The 13,919-nt window shown below is 41.5% G+C and overlaps 1 protein-coding gene across 1 annotated transcript in view; it reads right to left on the reverse strand.

The window, feature by feature from the left end:
- Positions 1 to 3,591: 3,591 nt before the first annotated feature.
- Positions 3,592 to 13,919, reverse strand: part of LOC105932515 (protoheme IX farnesyltransferase, mitochondrial) — a 43,125-nt gene continuing 32,797 nt past the window's right edge. Inside the window, exons 5-7 of the mRNA XM_012871721.3 lie at positions 13,734 to 13,804; positions 8,248 to 8,480; positions 3,592 to 4,465 (exon numbers count right to left, since the gene is read on the reverse strand). Of these exons, the coding sequence (XP_012727175.2) occupies positions 4,041 to 4,465; positions 8,248 to 8,480; positions 13,734 to 13,804 (729 nt within the window). The 3' untranslated portion in view covers positions 3,592 to 4,040. The remainder of the gene's footprint in view (positions 4,466 to 8,247; positions 8,481 to 13,733; positions 13,805 to 13,919) is intronic.

Raw genomic sequence — 13,919 nt, forward strand, 5'->3', positions numbered from 1 at the left:
TAAACTTTAAAAAACAACTGTTAATATTTGTTAATTTATAATTAATAAAAAAAAAAAAAAAAAAAAAAAAAAACACAGATTTAAAGAAGGGTCTGTACAACCACCTGGAGGTTTGTAAACAGCTGCGTAATGACATGTATTAGAAATGTCTCCATCCAGAATCATCTTTTTTATATATGAATTTAAATTGAATGCTTAAAGTCGCAACCACTGTTGCACATGGAAATGTTTTCCGGATGAAGAGGATATCACACCTCAGCCGAGTCCTCCTTGGCAGCAGAATCAAGTTATCTAAAAGAGCAATAAACTTTTGAAATCTCTTCTAAAAAGCTGGAACGTGAACCTTTTTCCCTGTGAAACCAGAGCTAAGATGTGTGGCTCATTGGCAGCGACGGCATCATGATGAAGAACCTCAACAAGTTTGATTTAATATTATTACAAGATGGAAACGTACTTAAATTTCTGCTCCAAAGCAAAAACCTCATCCACCACAATGGCCACCATCAATGTTTGCTATATTCAGTTATAATAAACCCACATGAACACATCTGCCACCCCGTTCTCTGCTGGACGCCACTTACTACGCACAATTGACTGAACCAACATCTTCTGTTAAATTATGATAGGCTACCAAAGTAACACACTTAATGTTGCTGGAATTAAACAATTTTTGAACATCACATAAAAAAAACTCTGATATTCTTAATTAGGATTGAAACAGTTATAAAGGATAACATTTAACACCATCCAAAACACTTTTTATATGTGGCAATGAAATGTGCCAGTTAAGACTGGTTTAATGAAATTAGCAGCTGAAATTAAAGCAAAGACAAAAAAATAGTGTCTGTTTCTGTTATGAATCCAACCAGAAAAATCCTAATGCCTTACTTTGGGTACTGACATGATTCTTGTTCATTATCCTAACTCCTATTTAAACTTGGAACCTTCTATATTCTGTTTACTTTCATTTCTAACAGTCACTCTCTATGGCAAACATATAAACAGCAGTTTCCCCACTATTAACACCAGCTTTTTCTGTGGCCGATTCACATCCGGTCAGCTCTAATTTAAATCTTTAAATGTCAAAATGAGTGACCAGGAATAGTGACCAGGAATAATTAAGTTTGTCTCTTTTTCTATGTTGATATACAGATGTGCAAAGCGGTGAAGCAGAAGGAAGAGGAAATTTACTTTTTAACAATTTTAACAAATAAAATCTAAAAAGTGTGGCAGGAATTTATCTTGCCTAATTTTAACACCCCTAAATAAAATCAAGTCCAGACTCCGATAATGAATGATTCTTTAAAGCTCTTCATTTGTCACCTTACTTTTTCTCATTTTGAATCTTTTAAGTCAAACGTCCACTGTTCAAAACAACATGAAACATTAAACTGGGATAATGGGAATAAATCTGGTTATAAGAGAACTTAAAAATGTCCGGTTTGATTAAATATCTATCATCTAGCTATATAGGGTTTATATAGAAGGCTAAAACTGGACCTGTTGCCTTTTGTTGTGTCCCAGATTTATTTTTCCACTATGGCATCGATCACTTTTTACCATTGTTCTCTTGAGAAAACTCTTAGTTCTTCTACACAGCAGGTTGTTTAGCTTTGCTCCCTAAACGCTCCCGTCCAGTTTGGAAACCGGGCGGGCGACGTCCACATACCCTACAGTTGCAGATAATCTCTTTCTAGAACATCAGTGTTGGACAAACAGGCGCCAGTCTCTCATAAATCCAGAAAGAAACTTGAATTATACACTTGAACAAGACTCTGTGTTTTTGTTGTTGTTTTTTTGCTGTTTAATTAAAAGGTTTATATATTATAGCACCAGCTTATTTTAAAAAGATCTTAATATTCTTTTAACGATTAAAACAAAACATTTTATTTGCCCATTTCAAGATGATAAAAGTAATGTGATGTTACCAAAACTTGAGTTTTATTTCATGGGTTTTAAAGGGGTCTTTAACACTTAACAATAAATAACTTGTTTTTACACTGCAAAAACAGAACTAAAAATAAGTACAATTTTCTTGAAATTAGTGCATTTGTCCTTGATTTGAGCAGGTAAATAAGATTATCTGCCAATGGAAAGAGTAATTTTACCCCTGGAATAAGATAATTAGATAAAATGCACTTGAAATAAGTTGATGGAGATGACTTGTTCCTCTTTTAAGTGCAAAAATCTTATTCCATTGGCAGATAATCTTATTTACCTGCTCAAATAAATTGTACTTATTTTAGTTCTGTTTTTGCAGTGTATTCAAACTAAAATATTTTGCAGTTACATTTTATCATATAGCCTCTCAGATTCCCCGATGGGACTGAGAACCATCTTTCATCTTACCTTGAGTGGCTGGTAAAAGTATTCACACCCCTTGAACATTTCCGCACAAACCAGAATAAAAGCGGAAGCGGGTGCGGCGGTCGAATTAGACCAATATTAAACATATGGGTTCCATACGAAAGCGTGTAGAGGAAAACAAGACACTGCACCCAACACTGAACCCACCATCATCATCATCTTCATCATCATGGTGAGGGGATGCTCTTCCTCAGCAGGGACAGGGAAGCTGGTGAGATGAATGGACTTTGGTGGAGGTTTCGCTTCCTTACAGATGTTCCGCATCCCATCTTGAGCAGTGTGTAGTCTGGCTGTTTTTGCTCTAATGATCCCAGAAAAAAAAAATCTGAAGAGGCTGAAATGTTAGCCGTCTTTCCTTGCTTAAACACTTCTAAACATGTCCCTCTCACTTTACAGCTAAGTGCTTCCTAGACTGTCATAAAAATCCTAATAAAACACAATAAAGTTGCCCTTTTGGAAAAGGTTCTGTCTTGTTAAAAGGAACACAAGGCCCTGCCTTCCAGGACCCCTAGATCATTTCAAATCTTACTTTTCCCATCAGAGTAGAGGAGATCTTTTGCTTCTCAACAGGGATGTCTCTGAACTCCTGCAGCAGCTCCGCGTGCACGCCAAGAAATAAGCAGCGCACGCCACCGAATGAAGATGCAAACAAGGAGAAGGCCCTGCCTGCTCTAAACCCCCGCCGGGGCTCATCCCTTTGAGGTGCCCGGGCCACATTCTGTGTCTGCGTGCTTCTTATCCGGCTGCAACAGCTGGCTCAGCCGCTCCGCTCCCACCCTCTGATATGAAACTCCGCATCCGCTCAGACGCTTTTTTTTTTTTTTTTTACGAGGACATCGAGCCGTTTCACGTCTCTCGGGCCGGCCTTTCGGCTAAACCCAGCCGGTTTTATGGAGCGAGGGTGGGGAAAAGCGGAGCTCTCGTCCGCGTCGCTCACGCCGATGGAAAAGTAACCGGACACCGAAAAAACTTGGAGAGAAGGGAGCACATGCTAAATGACAGGTGTAAGGGGTTGGCCTGCTAAACGGAGCGGGCGATTTGAGCTGAAAGGGAGCAACGTCCACCGAGGTCCTATCTGAAACCCAAATCCAATTATGAGCATCACCCAATCAGCTGCTTTGGTTTTTTTCCCCCTCCTCTATAAGGGTGAGCTGCTTTTTTATGCATACAGCTGTGCATGCGGGACTTAAAGCAGGATGGAAACAACACGAATGACAGAGTAACAATCATTAACCGTTTATTGTTCCAAGATGTTCACCTTTGTGTTCCACAGGGGGATAAATGATCCACGTAAAGCAGGTTTCTTTTTTTAAATTTAAAACCCTGCACATGTTCGTTTCAAATCAAAATGAGGTTTAATTACCATCAAGTAACATATCATCATTACACGTGTCCTGTTGTACCACTTCCTAAAAACCTTACGGCAGCGGCTAAACGAGCTGCAGAGGCGCTGAGGCATCCCGTGAGAGTGGCGTACACAGTACAAGGTAACTTCTCAGTCAGAAATAAGACAGAAGAACTGGTGGGACCCTTTATAAATAAATATATTTACAGCACACACGTTTGAAAAGATCGCAACATGGTGTGTTTCCTGTAAAGCAGTGTCAGCAAACATCTCTCCAACCATCGCTGAGCCAGACGGGAGTACTGTGGTTCAAAAGAGGGTCCCCAAGTTACGACGCTGGTGGCGTGAGGGTCGAAGGCGCCGCCGTGTCCCCCTGACTCCTGCTGTACTTCTTGCAGGTGAGCGCCAGCAGCAGCAGCATGGGCAGGTGCCACAGGCTGCAGAAGAAGAGCTTGCGGGCGCTGTCGCGGTCCCCCTTGTGGTAGAAGCGGGCGGCCAGGTAGCTGATGTACAGGTTGACGGGCAGGGAGATGACGGGGAAGGTCCAGGTGGTGACGTCCAGCACCGGCGCCAGGGTGGACAGCGCCACCAGGCCCAGGCTGTGGCGCAGGGCCACCCGCTTGCACATGCCCGGGTGGGTGACGGACATCATGCGGTAGCCGCCGCGCGAGTAGTCTTCCCTCAGGTTCCAGCTAAGAGCGTTGAAGTGGGGGAACTGCCAGCAGTAGAGGAAACCTCCCAGCAGCAAAGCACCTGGAGGGAGGGATGAGATGGAGGAGGAGGGGGGGGGGGTGCTTAGACTCATCATCGAGTATAAAATCCGAGACTTTTGCATTGATAATACAGAACCCTGCACATGTAATAATACCCTTCAAGTCCCCCCATTTGTCATGTCACAACCACAAACCTGTGTTTATCTGACGGAGCAACTCAAGAGAGATGATGATCATGATGTAGATGTAAAATCATCTTCGTCATCTCTGATACCACTAAATAAACAGTTTTGACCATTCTCTGCAAAAAGGTTCTGATTGGATAGAGAGCGTCTGGAAACACCACTCGGTATGGGCACGGAGAGCCAATTAGATTTAGGTCTGAACTTTGACTAGGCCATTCTAACTCATGAATATGCTTGATTCTAAATCATTCCATTCTAGCTCCCGCTTTATGTGTAAGGACCAATGCCCTGCTAGAAGACAAACATCTTTCTTTTGCTGCCTTGACCAGATTTTCTTTCATGATTGTCCACCATTTAGCCTCAGTGGTAATTACTCAGACAACAGCGATGCCATGGATGTGTGAAACCTTAAGAAAACCTTTAAAACGGGCAATCTTATACCACGTTTCCACACAGAGGTGGAAGTAAAACCCTTAATCTTACCTGCCGCCCAACGATGGAAGCCAAATCAAGCTAATACTGCTAAACTCAAAAGCTAATGACAAAAATCCCTCCAAATCTTAGGGGAAAGACTCTGCGACCATCGAGAGTTGTCTTTCAAGCCGGGAACGAACCTTTGGATATGACGTCCTACCGGGGAAGATATTCTGCTGAAAAACCGATCACAAGCTTGAACACCTTCTGATGTACAGCAGCTGGAACGTTTTGAGCTCCAAAGAAGAGCAGTGAATGAATAAGTGAGCTTTAACAGACTAGATCAATAGGAGGGATCTAGTTTTAGCTACAGTGAAGGGTCTTGGACTGATTTGGTGCTAAACAGGGTCAGCTGTTTGTAAGTATAGAATAATTAATACATCGTTGTAGTCACTTTTCTTCTGCTCTGACGCATATCATTGCTGCTGTTTTTTTTGCTAAACGGAAAGTTATTACAATGCTTATGGAGACAAGGGGGACAATGTTGCATCATCAGGCGATTTACTATCACAGCCATTTAAATTGTAGCTGTTTTGAAGCGAATAATCAGGAGCCCGTCAGTAATGACTCATGGAGAGCAAGACTTCATGTAAGATTTCCCTTTATAGTCTTGCTTTTATTTCTCCATTTGTCTCCGCGTTTAATCCGTCCCCCAGAGAGCAATGTGCTGCCACACTGAGTGGGACACAGGGGGGCAATGTGCAGCCTGACAGCCTGAGTTTCAAACTGCTGACCTTTGAGGCCTCTCCAAGACGCAAATGCCCGGCTATCTATCCACCAGGCCACCACTCCCACCCTGTGGTGTAAACCTGCTGCTGAGTTGCTTCGTTGCCGGGTCTAGCGCAGTAAAAACCTAACCGGACTCTAGCCAGACGGATGTCGCTCCGCCTAGCTTTACTCAGATACATCTGGGACCTCTCCATAGGAATTGCCTTTTTTTGAAGGCTGGGCCTTATCAAAAATCCTTGCATATGATTGGATAAGCCACTTGTCTGTCATCTTTATTGACGTGCTATTTCAACCACTCACACCGAAGCCAACGCGTTTTATTGACAGTGAGCTGACAGGAAGAGACAGGCGGCAAAGCGCCGTGGCACGGGGTCGATTCCGGGCCGACCGCGTCGAGGACTAAAGGCCTCCTAATATGGTTTACGCTAACCGCTCCACCACCGGCGCGCCCCGGAAAACAAAACTTGCCAAATCCGGTCAGGAGAAGGGCGAAAACATTGTTTCCACCAACAAAAGCCTTCAGAGGCGTTCTCTGATGTTCTTTTAATGAAACAATATTAGGTAGATTGGACAACACGGAAGAAATAGCAGCATCAATGTTAACGCTTGCTTCCTCAATGCGAGCCGCCATTGTTGTTGGAATCTCACGGTCGCTTCTCCACTACGTCACATCTATGAAACTCCAGCCCTACGTCCTGATTGGCTAGACAATAAAATTGGTTGGAGAAATCACTCTCTATGGGAGATGTCCCAGATGGATGTGAGTGAAGCTAGGCGGAGCGACATCCGTCTGGCAAGGGTCAGGTTAGTAAAAACCTGCCTTCAGGATAAAAAAAACCTCAGATTTCTAGTGATTAAACAGTCTGGAATCAGACGATGGCATTTTGGTGACTTGTGTCTTGAAGGGTCATTTACATCCCACTAAAGTATTCACATGGGTGGAAGCTATAAGCATGTTGGGAGCTACCTGCCCATTCTCTGTTATTTCATAAGCTAGCCCTGATGGAAACTTCTCCACAGCTTTATTCCCCCCGACCTGTCTGCCGTGTTTCTTCGTCTTGACAATGCTGTTTGGTCACTAATGTTCTCCAACAAACGTCTGAGGCCTTCACAGGACAACAAGATTCACACTGAGATGAAATAACACACACGTAAACCGCTCGCTAATCAGCGGACATTTAGGACAAGTGATTAGTATCTGAGGATGATCATAAGGGCACATCACCGTACTCAGACCTTTATTTGTTTAACATTTAAATACCATGTGTGAACTGCGTTAGTCCACCACAATAAAATGATGTGAAGTCTGAGGTTGTAACATGACAAAATGCGAAAAGATTTTTTCTTCTTTGTACTTGACTTTTAAAGGACAAACATGACTAACAGCAGACGTCACACGTCTTTTCTAAGCCAAGCATTAAAACTAATGCAAATTCTCTGCTGTGCTTCTTCTTTCCTACTGCTTTTGTCAGGATGCTTGACAGTAAATCTTGTCAACTTGGACTAAAAGCTAAAGTTAAAAAAAAGCACAAACCGACAGGAGAACTTTTAACCGTCTCTCTTTAATTCACCTCCCCATTGTCTGGTCCACTGAGTCGCCCTGGTTTCAAATTCTTTGTCGGGGAACTAAACACAACTAAAGGATTTATTACGAGTGAGCATTGTTAAACAATACAAGAAAATCCATCATAAAGATGCTTTTGCTTTAAGCGTTTTTGGGCTAAATCTAACTATAAAAACCAAGCTGTGTTAATTCTGATCTTTTCTTTTAAACCTTCAATAAATATGAATGTAGGGACTCTCAGAGACAATTATGACACATCGCAACATTTGACGTGTCATGATTGACCCACTGAGTGTTGCTTGGCTGGAGTTAAAATGTCCTCCCCTTGACAAAACGAAGTAACCCTCTGGTTTATCCCAATGATAGAAAACGAGAACCCTGCCAGCAGTAATGAGACTCTGTTGGAAGAGCGGCTTCCCCAGCAGAACATTAAGGTTTTGGAAAAGCCCAGCTGGGGCTCAGACATAGATCTGATTGGACATCTGTGAAGTGATCTGAAGAGCAGACATGAGATGCTTTCAAAGTCTCAAAGATTTGGAAGGTATTTCCAAGGACAAGTTAGCAAAAAAAAAACGCAGAGTCAAGATGTGCCATTCTGATTGCCTCTGTTTTGGGGTCTTGCAGTCAGGCTGCTGTAATAACATCATGAAGTAATTCAAAAAAAGTGTTTGAAGTGTGTCAAAATATATATTTAAAGGGTTGGCAAAACTGCAAAAGGTTCTTTGGCCTAAACGTTCTAGTCTATGTCTTCCTTTTGTTTTTATGGAGGCATTTAAAAAGCCTGCTGACCCAGACCGACACTAAAGTTTGGAACAATGTTCTTTAGAGCGGAGCGGGTTTCCTCAGTGCTGTAATCTCTGCTGGCCGTACCTGGATCCAGACTGCCCGTGGCGGCGCTCCAGCCCATCACCGGAGGTATTGCTCCGACCACTGCTCCCACCCAGGTGTTGACGATGCTGAGCCTCTTGAGTGGGGTGTAGCAGCAGGTGTACAGGAAGATGTTGAGGGCGCCCAGGAAGCCCGTCAGGGGGTTTACTGCCAGCGTGAGCAGAGCAACTCCAGGAATGCCACAGGCAAAAGCAAATGACACAGCATGTAGCGGGCTGATAAGAACAGAGAAGAAAAAAAAAAAAGAAAGAGAAACAAATCAGTTAAATCAGCAAGATAAACACGGACGAGACAAAAGCTTGAAAAGACAAGTTAAATTACAGAGATTTTAGCTCAGGGAGGAGCTCATCACTATCCTGGGAACTAAAGGAAGATAAAGTTTCGCAAGCTTGTGGAAGCACAAGATAAGACAACGATAGCTGCGTGAATTTAGCGCTGACAAACAGAGCCACAGGGATCAGCGGCCTGCGTGGCCGGATCCCAAAATGGGAGCTTAGGAAGAAATTCATCTGATAAGAACTCATCAGGGATAAAAAGTGGCCTCAGCAGGATGGAAGATGGGGTGAACACACCAGGGATCAAAACGAGCTCTGGAAAAACCACAGCGGCTCCGGCTCTTAGCTGGATGATGACGACTTCCTCCTCCTACTCCTCCTCAGCAGCAGCCGTGGCGAGGTCTGGTTCAAATTCAGCACGAACTGCTCCATAAATTACAGAGGGGAGATTAAAATCTTGACCAAAGGCAGACCTCCTTCTTCAAAAAGCAAACAGCGTCTTTATTTTGGTGTGGTGGCCAAGCAGTGAGATAAGAACATTAATGTGATCAGTGGCGTTACGGCTGTTTTATGTGGCCTGAGGTGGAGCCGTTCTGGCTGCCTATGGGCTGTTGACAGCCCGCCTGTGGGCGGGCTCAGCTGGGGGTCAGGGAAGGAGGTGCGTCACACGGTCTGAGGTTGGTTTGCTGCCCGCTGCTGACAGGTTAGCAAAAAAACAAAAAAAACAGTCATAACACCAGGAGGGCAATGTTTAAAGCAGAGGTGGTCAGCTGGTTCGGCTCCAATTAAAGTCAGAAATTTAAACATAAAACAAAACTATGAAAACAGGATGTATATTTTTGAAAACCTGTAAGCTGTGGTAAAAAAACTGCTGTGAACAACTGCAAGAGCTAATTACAGCGCAGTTGATTTCACAAGGAACTGTCAAACTATATGCAACACAATGTAAAGCAAAGCCTTGAAATTGCAGAATGAAAAAAAATAAATTGGGGAAAAAACTAGTGTCTTCCTAAAATAGCTTAAACCCAACATAATTTAAAAGGCTAGGTTTAGCCGTACAGATAGATAACAAAACAGGCAACGAAGCTCAACCTAAAGACAAGATGATGAGAGAAAGAAATATGGAAGGCGTCTCCCGAGCCAGATTTTTACATTGCTTTGCGGATTTCTAAATGGAAACACAAAGTTCACTATAGAAATATTTCTGATGGAAGAAAAAAAAGTTTTTATTTTTTATTTTATTTTGATAGACGGGTGGACGAAGGGAGAATGACTTTATACAGATGGAAGGACAGACTGAGGAGTGGGAGATGGATGGGTGGCCGGCCAGCCAAATGGATGGATGGACAAAATGAAGGATGGACGAAATAATAAACCAATTCATTATTTAAGCCAGCCCAAACCGGTACCGGTATGGGTTACACAAAAACCTTTGTGGAACAAATATGCTTCAACTGATTCGGTCCAGATTTGTTGCTGTTATAGTCAAGATATGGATATATAAAGTCTGAGGCTTCAATAATTTCAAAAGGGGTTTGTTTTTAATTGTGTTTTGTAGTGTTTGTTTTGAAAATTAATTAGGCGAGGCTCAAAAATTCACCTATAAAACAGACATGGTGAGATTTGCAATAGTGGTTCCACCTGAAAAATGTTCTTTGATGCCTGTGTGTCACACAAATACTAACTTTTACACACTATAACTTTGAAGCTGTACTTGATTTATTTTAGATATGTAATTTCAGGCGGAAATTGATCCTAAAACCCTCTGGGCTTAATAGATAGAGATGAACAGCTGGTTGAATGGATGGCAGTATAGCTGTATTTTTCAATGCATCTTTGACATGTTATCTTGGTCATGCCATCAAAAACACAGCAGAAACAAACAAATTCATTTCTGTGTTGATTTGCTCATGATTTCAGTAGATTTTAATTTTTATAATATCTGTCCTTGTATTTCAAAGTGTCCATCATGCCATGATTTAGGGTTAGTTGCGTTAAAAACTCTGTTAGTCTCATCTGGCCAACATCCACAACTTCGAGAAAGTTTAGCATGAACAAAAAGGTTGATACATGAATGGATCAACAGATAAGTTGATAAATGCCAAAACACAGAAGATGATGGATGGATGGATGGATTGATGAATCACCAGAAAAATCAATGTAGGGATGGATGGACGAACATACAAATATATGGATGAATGAATGGATGGATTGAACGCCAGCACAATCCTGACAATAAGCACAATAAAAATACAGAAAGACAGATGACTGGACAAACTGATGGGCAATGGGCAGATCAATAAGACTCGTGAATCAAAGGACAGTTACATGTAAACTTTTACATAAAACTCAGACTAGAAAGTAATTGTTTTGACCAAATGATGCTTTAAAAATCAACCTTTCCATTTTTTTTATAGCATGGGAAAGCGAATAAGATCCTAAACCACGAATATACTCCCACTCTCTTTTTCCTTACCAGCACAAATGTGCAAAATAATTAATTCAAATGCCACGCTTCCTCGTACTTTTCCAGAGTAAACCTGTAAAAAGCGGGGCTCCAATGCCTTGTTTGATGGGAAAGTTGGCTGCCTCATACACTCATCATTGTATGTGCGACACAAAAGAGCAAAGGCTAAGAACGAGCTTGTTAGAGAAAGGTCAAAAGCCAGAAATGTTTACACAGACAAGATATTTTAAATGACCACCTCAAACAGCACAAATATCTCCTTATAAACAAACTGTACATGAGGATTTTTCCCATGCTCTGATTAGATAAATATTAACTGCTTGGCCAAAAATTTAGTCAAAGATCGTCACGCATTTAATTCATAATAAACCTTGTCTACATGCAAACATATCGTTCTGATGATGAGAACCTTTAGGAAGGTTTACCTCTAAGAAGGAAACACAAAAGGAGGTGGATTCCAGGCAGTTGCAATGTGTGAAGATTTCATGTAGCTGGGTAATGTTTCTATTTAGTGATCTACAGATTACGGAATTTCTTTACATTTACCTGCTGTTTGAGACGACCAAGGGGACAGGTAGATATGAGCATGCTCAGTCACTGAGGGAGATTAGTAGGCACAAGGCTACACTACGAGTTTAGAGCTGAGGTTGTTGAGTTAGGCCACAACTAAAAACTAACTCCTGTGATCTGAATACTCTTCTCAAAACAACCCATTAAGTCAGTAAATGGGTCTTCATCAGTCACCGTTGCAAGTCTAGCTGCAACAGCACCAGACCTCAACATAAAAAAGGATTTTGGTTCACAGTTCACCACAACACACTAATCAGGACCTTTGTGGCCGTGTCAGAACAGGTCTGCTCAGCTGCTGCATGTTACACGCTGCCAAATTATGCAGCAGCATCTCAATAAATGAGAATATTGCAGAAAAAAATCATTTTCTTTATTTGTTGATCAATGTTTTTTAATATAGAAATGTTATGCCATAGCCATGTTATGGCCTACACAATCAAGGGATGACTGCTTATTGGTAATTTAACACCCTCCACAAAGAAAGGCAAAACACACAAGGTGATTGCAAAAGAAGTGTTTTTTTAACTTTGTGTAAAACATTTAAATGGAAAGCTGAGCGGAAGGAAAACCGTTGGTAGAAGAAAGGTGCAAATGCAACAGGGATCCTCAAACCTTTAAGAGGATTTTGGAGCAAAGCCCACTGGAGAGTTTGGACGAACTGCAGCTGGGGTCAGACCTTCAAGAGCCACCACATACAAAGGTATGAAGGACCTGGACTACAGCTGTCACATTTCCTGTGTTATAACCACTACTACACCAGAGACAACATCTCAAAAGTCTTACCTGGACTAAGGTGAAATAAAGAATGGACTTTAGCTCAGTGATCCAAAGTCCTCCTTTCAAATAAAAGTAAATGTAGCATTACACTTGGAAATAAATGTCTCAGAGTCTTATTATCATCAAATTAGGAAAACATGACAGACAGACAGACAGATGTAGCGTATTAAACAAAGGCTATGTTCACACTGCAGGTCTAGATGCTCAATTCTGAATTTTACTGAAATCAGATCTTTTTTTGAGGTGGCCGTTCATACTACTATTAAATGCTACAGATAACAGGAGGAGACGTCACATAGCAGTGCGCTGTTTACAAAAGTAATGGTGAATGTAATTGTTTGTACAAGAAAAAATGAGAAAGAAAACGCAGATACCAGCCGGCATCGCTCTTTATTATTAGAAAGCTGGTGAGCAATGGGAGCTGACAATAATAAGACCACATTATAGAAAGACTAAATAATGTAAGAAGAAAGCAGAACAGCCATTAACAAAGCAAAGATCAGAATTGGCCTGTTCACACTGCCATCAAAAAGACTGCCATCACTTATTCATTCAGGTATTCATTCAGGTGTTCATTCGTTCAGGTAGCTCTTTCCAATATGCAAATTGTCCACCATTGTAACAATGACACATTTGCAATATTTTGCGCTACCCTAGTTCAGGGTATATTTCCATTGTCAGAAATGATTTAGGATCCACTGTGTTTCATCCAACAAACTTAAAACGTTATGTCTCCATCTGATGACAATCTCTACGGAGATGACGATTTTCCAGCAGGACTTAGTACCTGCCCACACTGCCAAAGGTACCAAAATGTGCTTTTATGAGCATGGCGTCACTGTGCTTGATCATTACGCCTGACCTAAATGCCTATATCATTCATAAGGAATCTATGGGTTATTAATCAAGAATAAGATGAGAGATGCCAGACCCAACAATACTGACTAGACAAAGGCCCCTGAGCTTCCTTAACATCTTAACAGAGCCACAGGCTGACTACCTCCATGCAACGCTGTGTTGATGCAGTGATTCATGCAAAAGGAGACCTGGCTATTAATGTGTGCATGCAGTACATGAGCACTTCTCAGTGTTTTGGTACTTTTCTGATTATTGTTTTAATTTTCTGAGACTGAATTTGGGTTTCCATAAACCATAATCTTCTAAATGAACAAAATAAACTCATAAAACACATAATGTAGAATGATTATGATTCTATGAGTTTCACTTTTTTTAATTGAATTATTGAAATAAATAAACTTTCCAATGATATTTCGATCTATTGAGATGCACCTGTCCCTTTTAAGGGAATACGATGAAAAAAAGTAAAAGAAAGAAGATCACAAAAAAAAAAAAAAAAAAGAAAGTAGAGAAATGAGTACCTGATCTGTCCTCTGACGAGGGGACGGTTCTTTGTTCGGTTCATGTTGGAGTCAAAGGGCACCTCAAAGTACTGTGGCAGACAGAACAACAGGCGGGTTAACGATGAAGACAAATAAACACAAATGTTATTCCCCTTAAACAAAAGACAGGACATTAAGGCCAACTGAAGTGCATACCGTGCTGTG

Source organism: Fundulus heteroclitus, chromosome 10, assembly GCF_011125445.2.
Source record: "Fundulus heteroclitus isolate FHET01 chromosome 10, MU-UCD_Fhet_4.1, whole genome shotgun sequence".
Lineage (NCBI taxonomy): Eukaryota > Metazoa > Chordata > Actinopteri > Cyprinodontiformes > Fundulidae > Fundulus > Fundulus heteroclitus.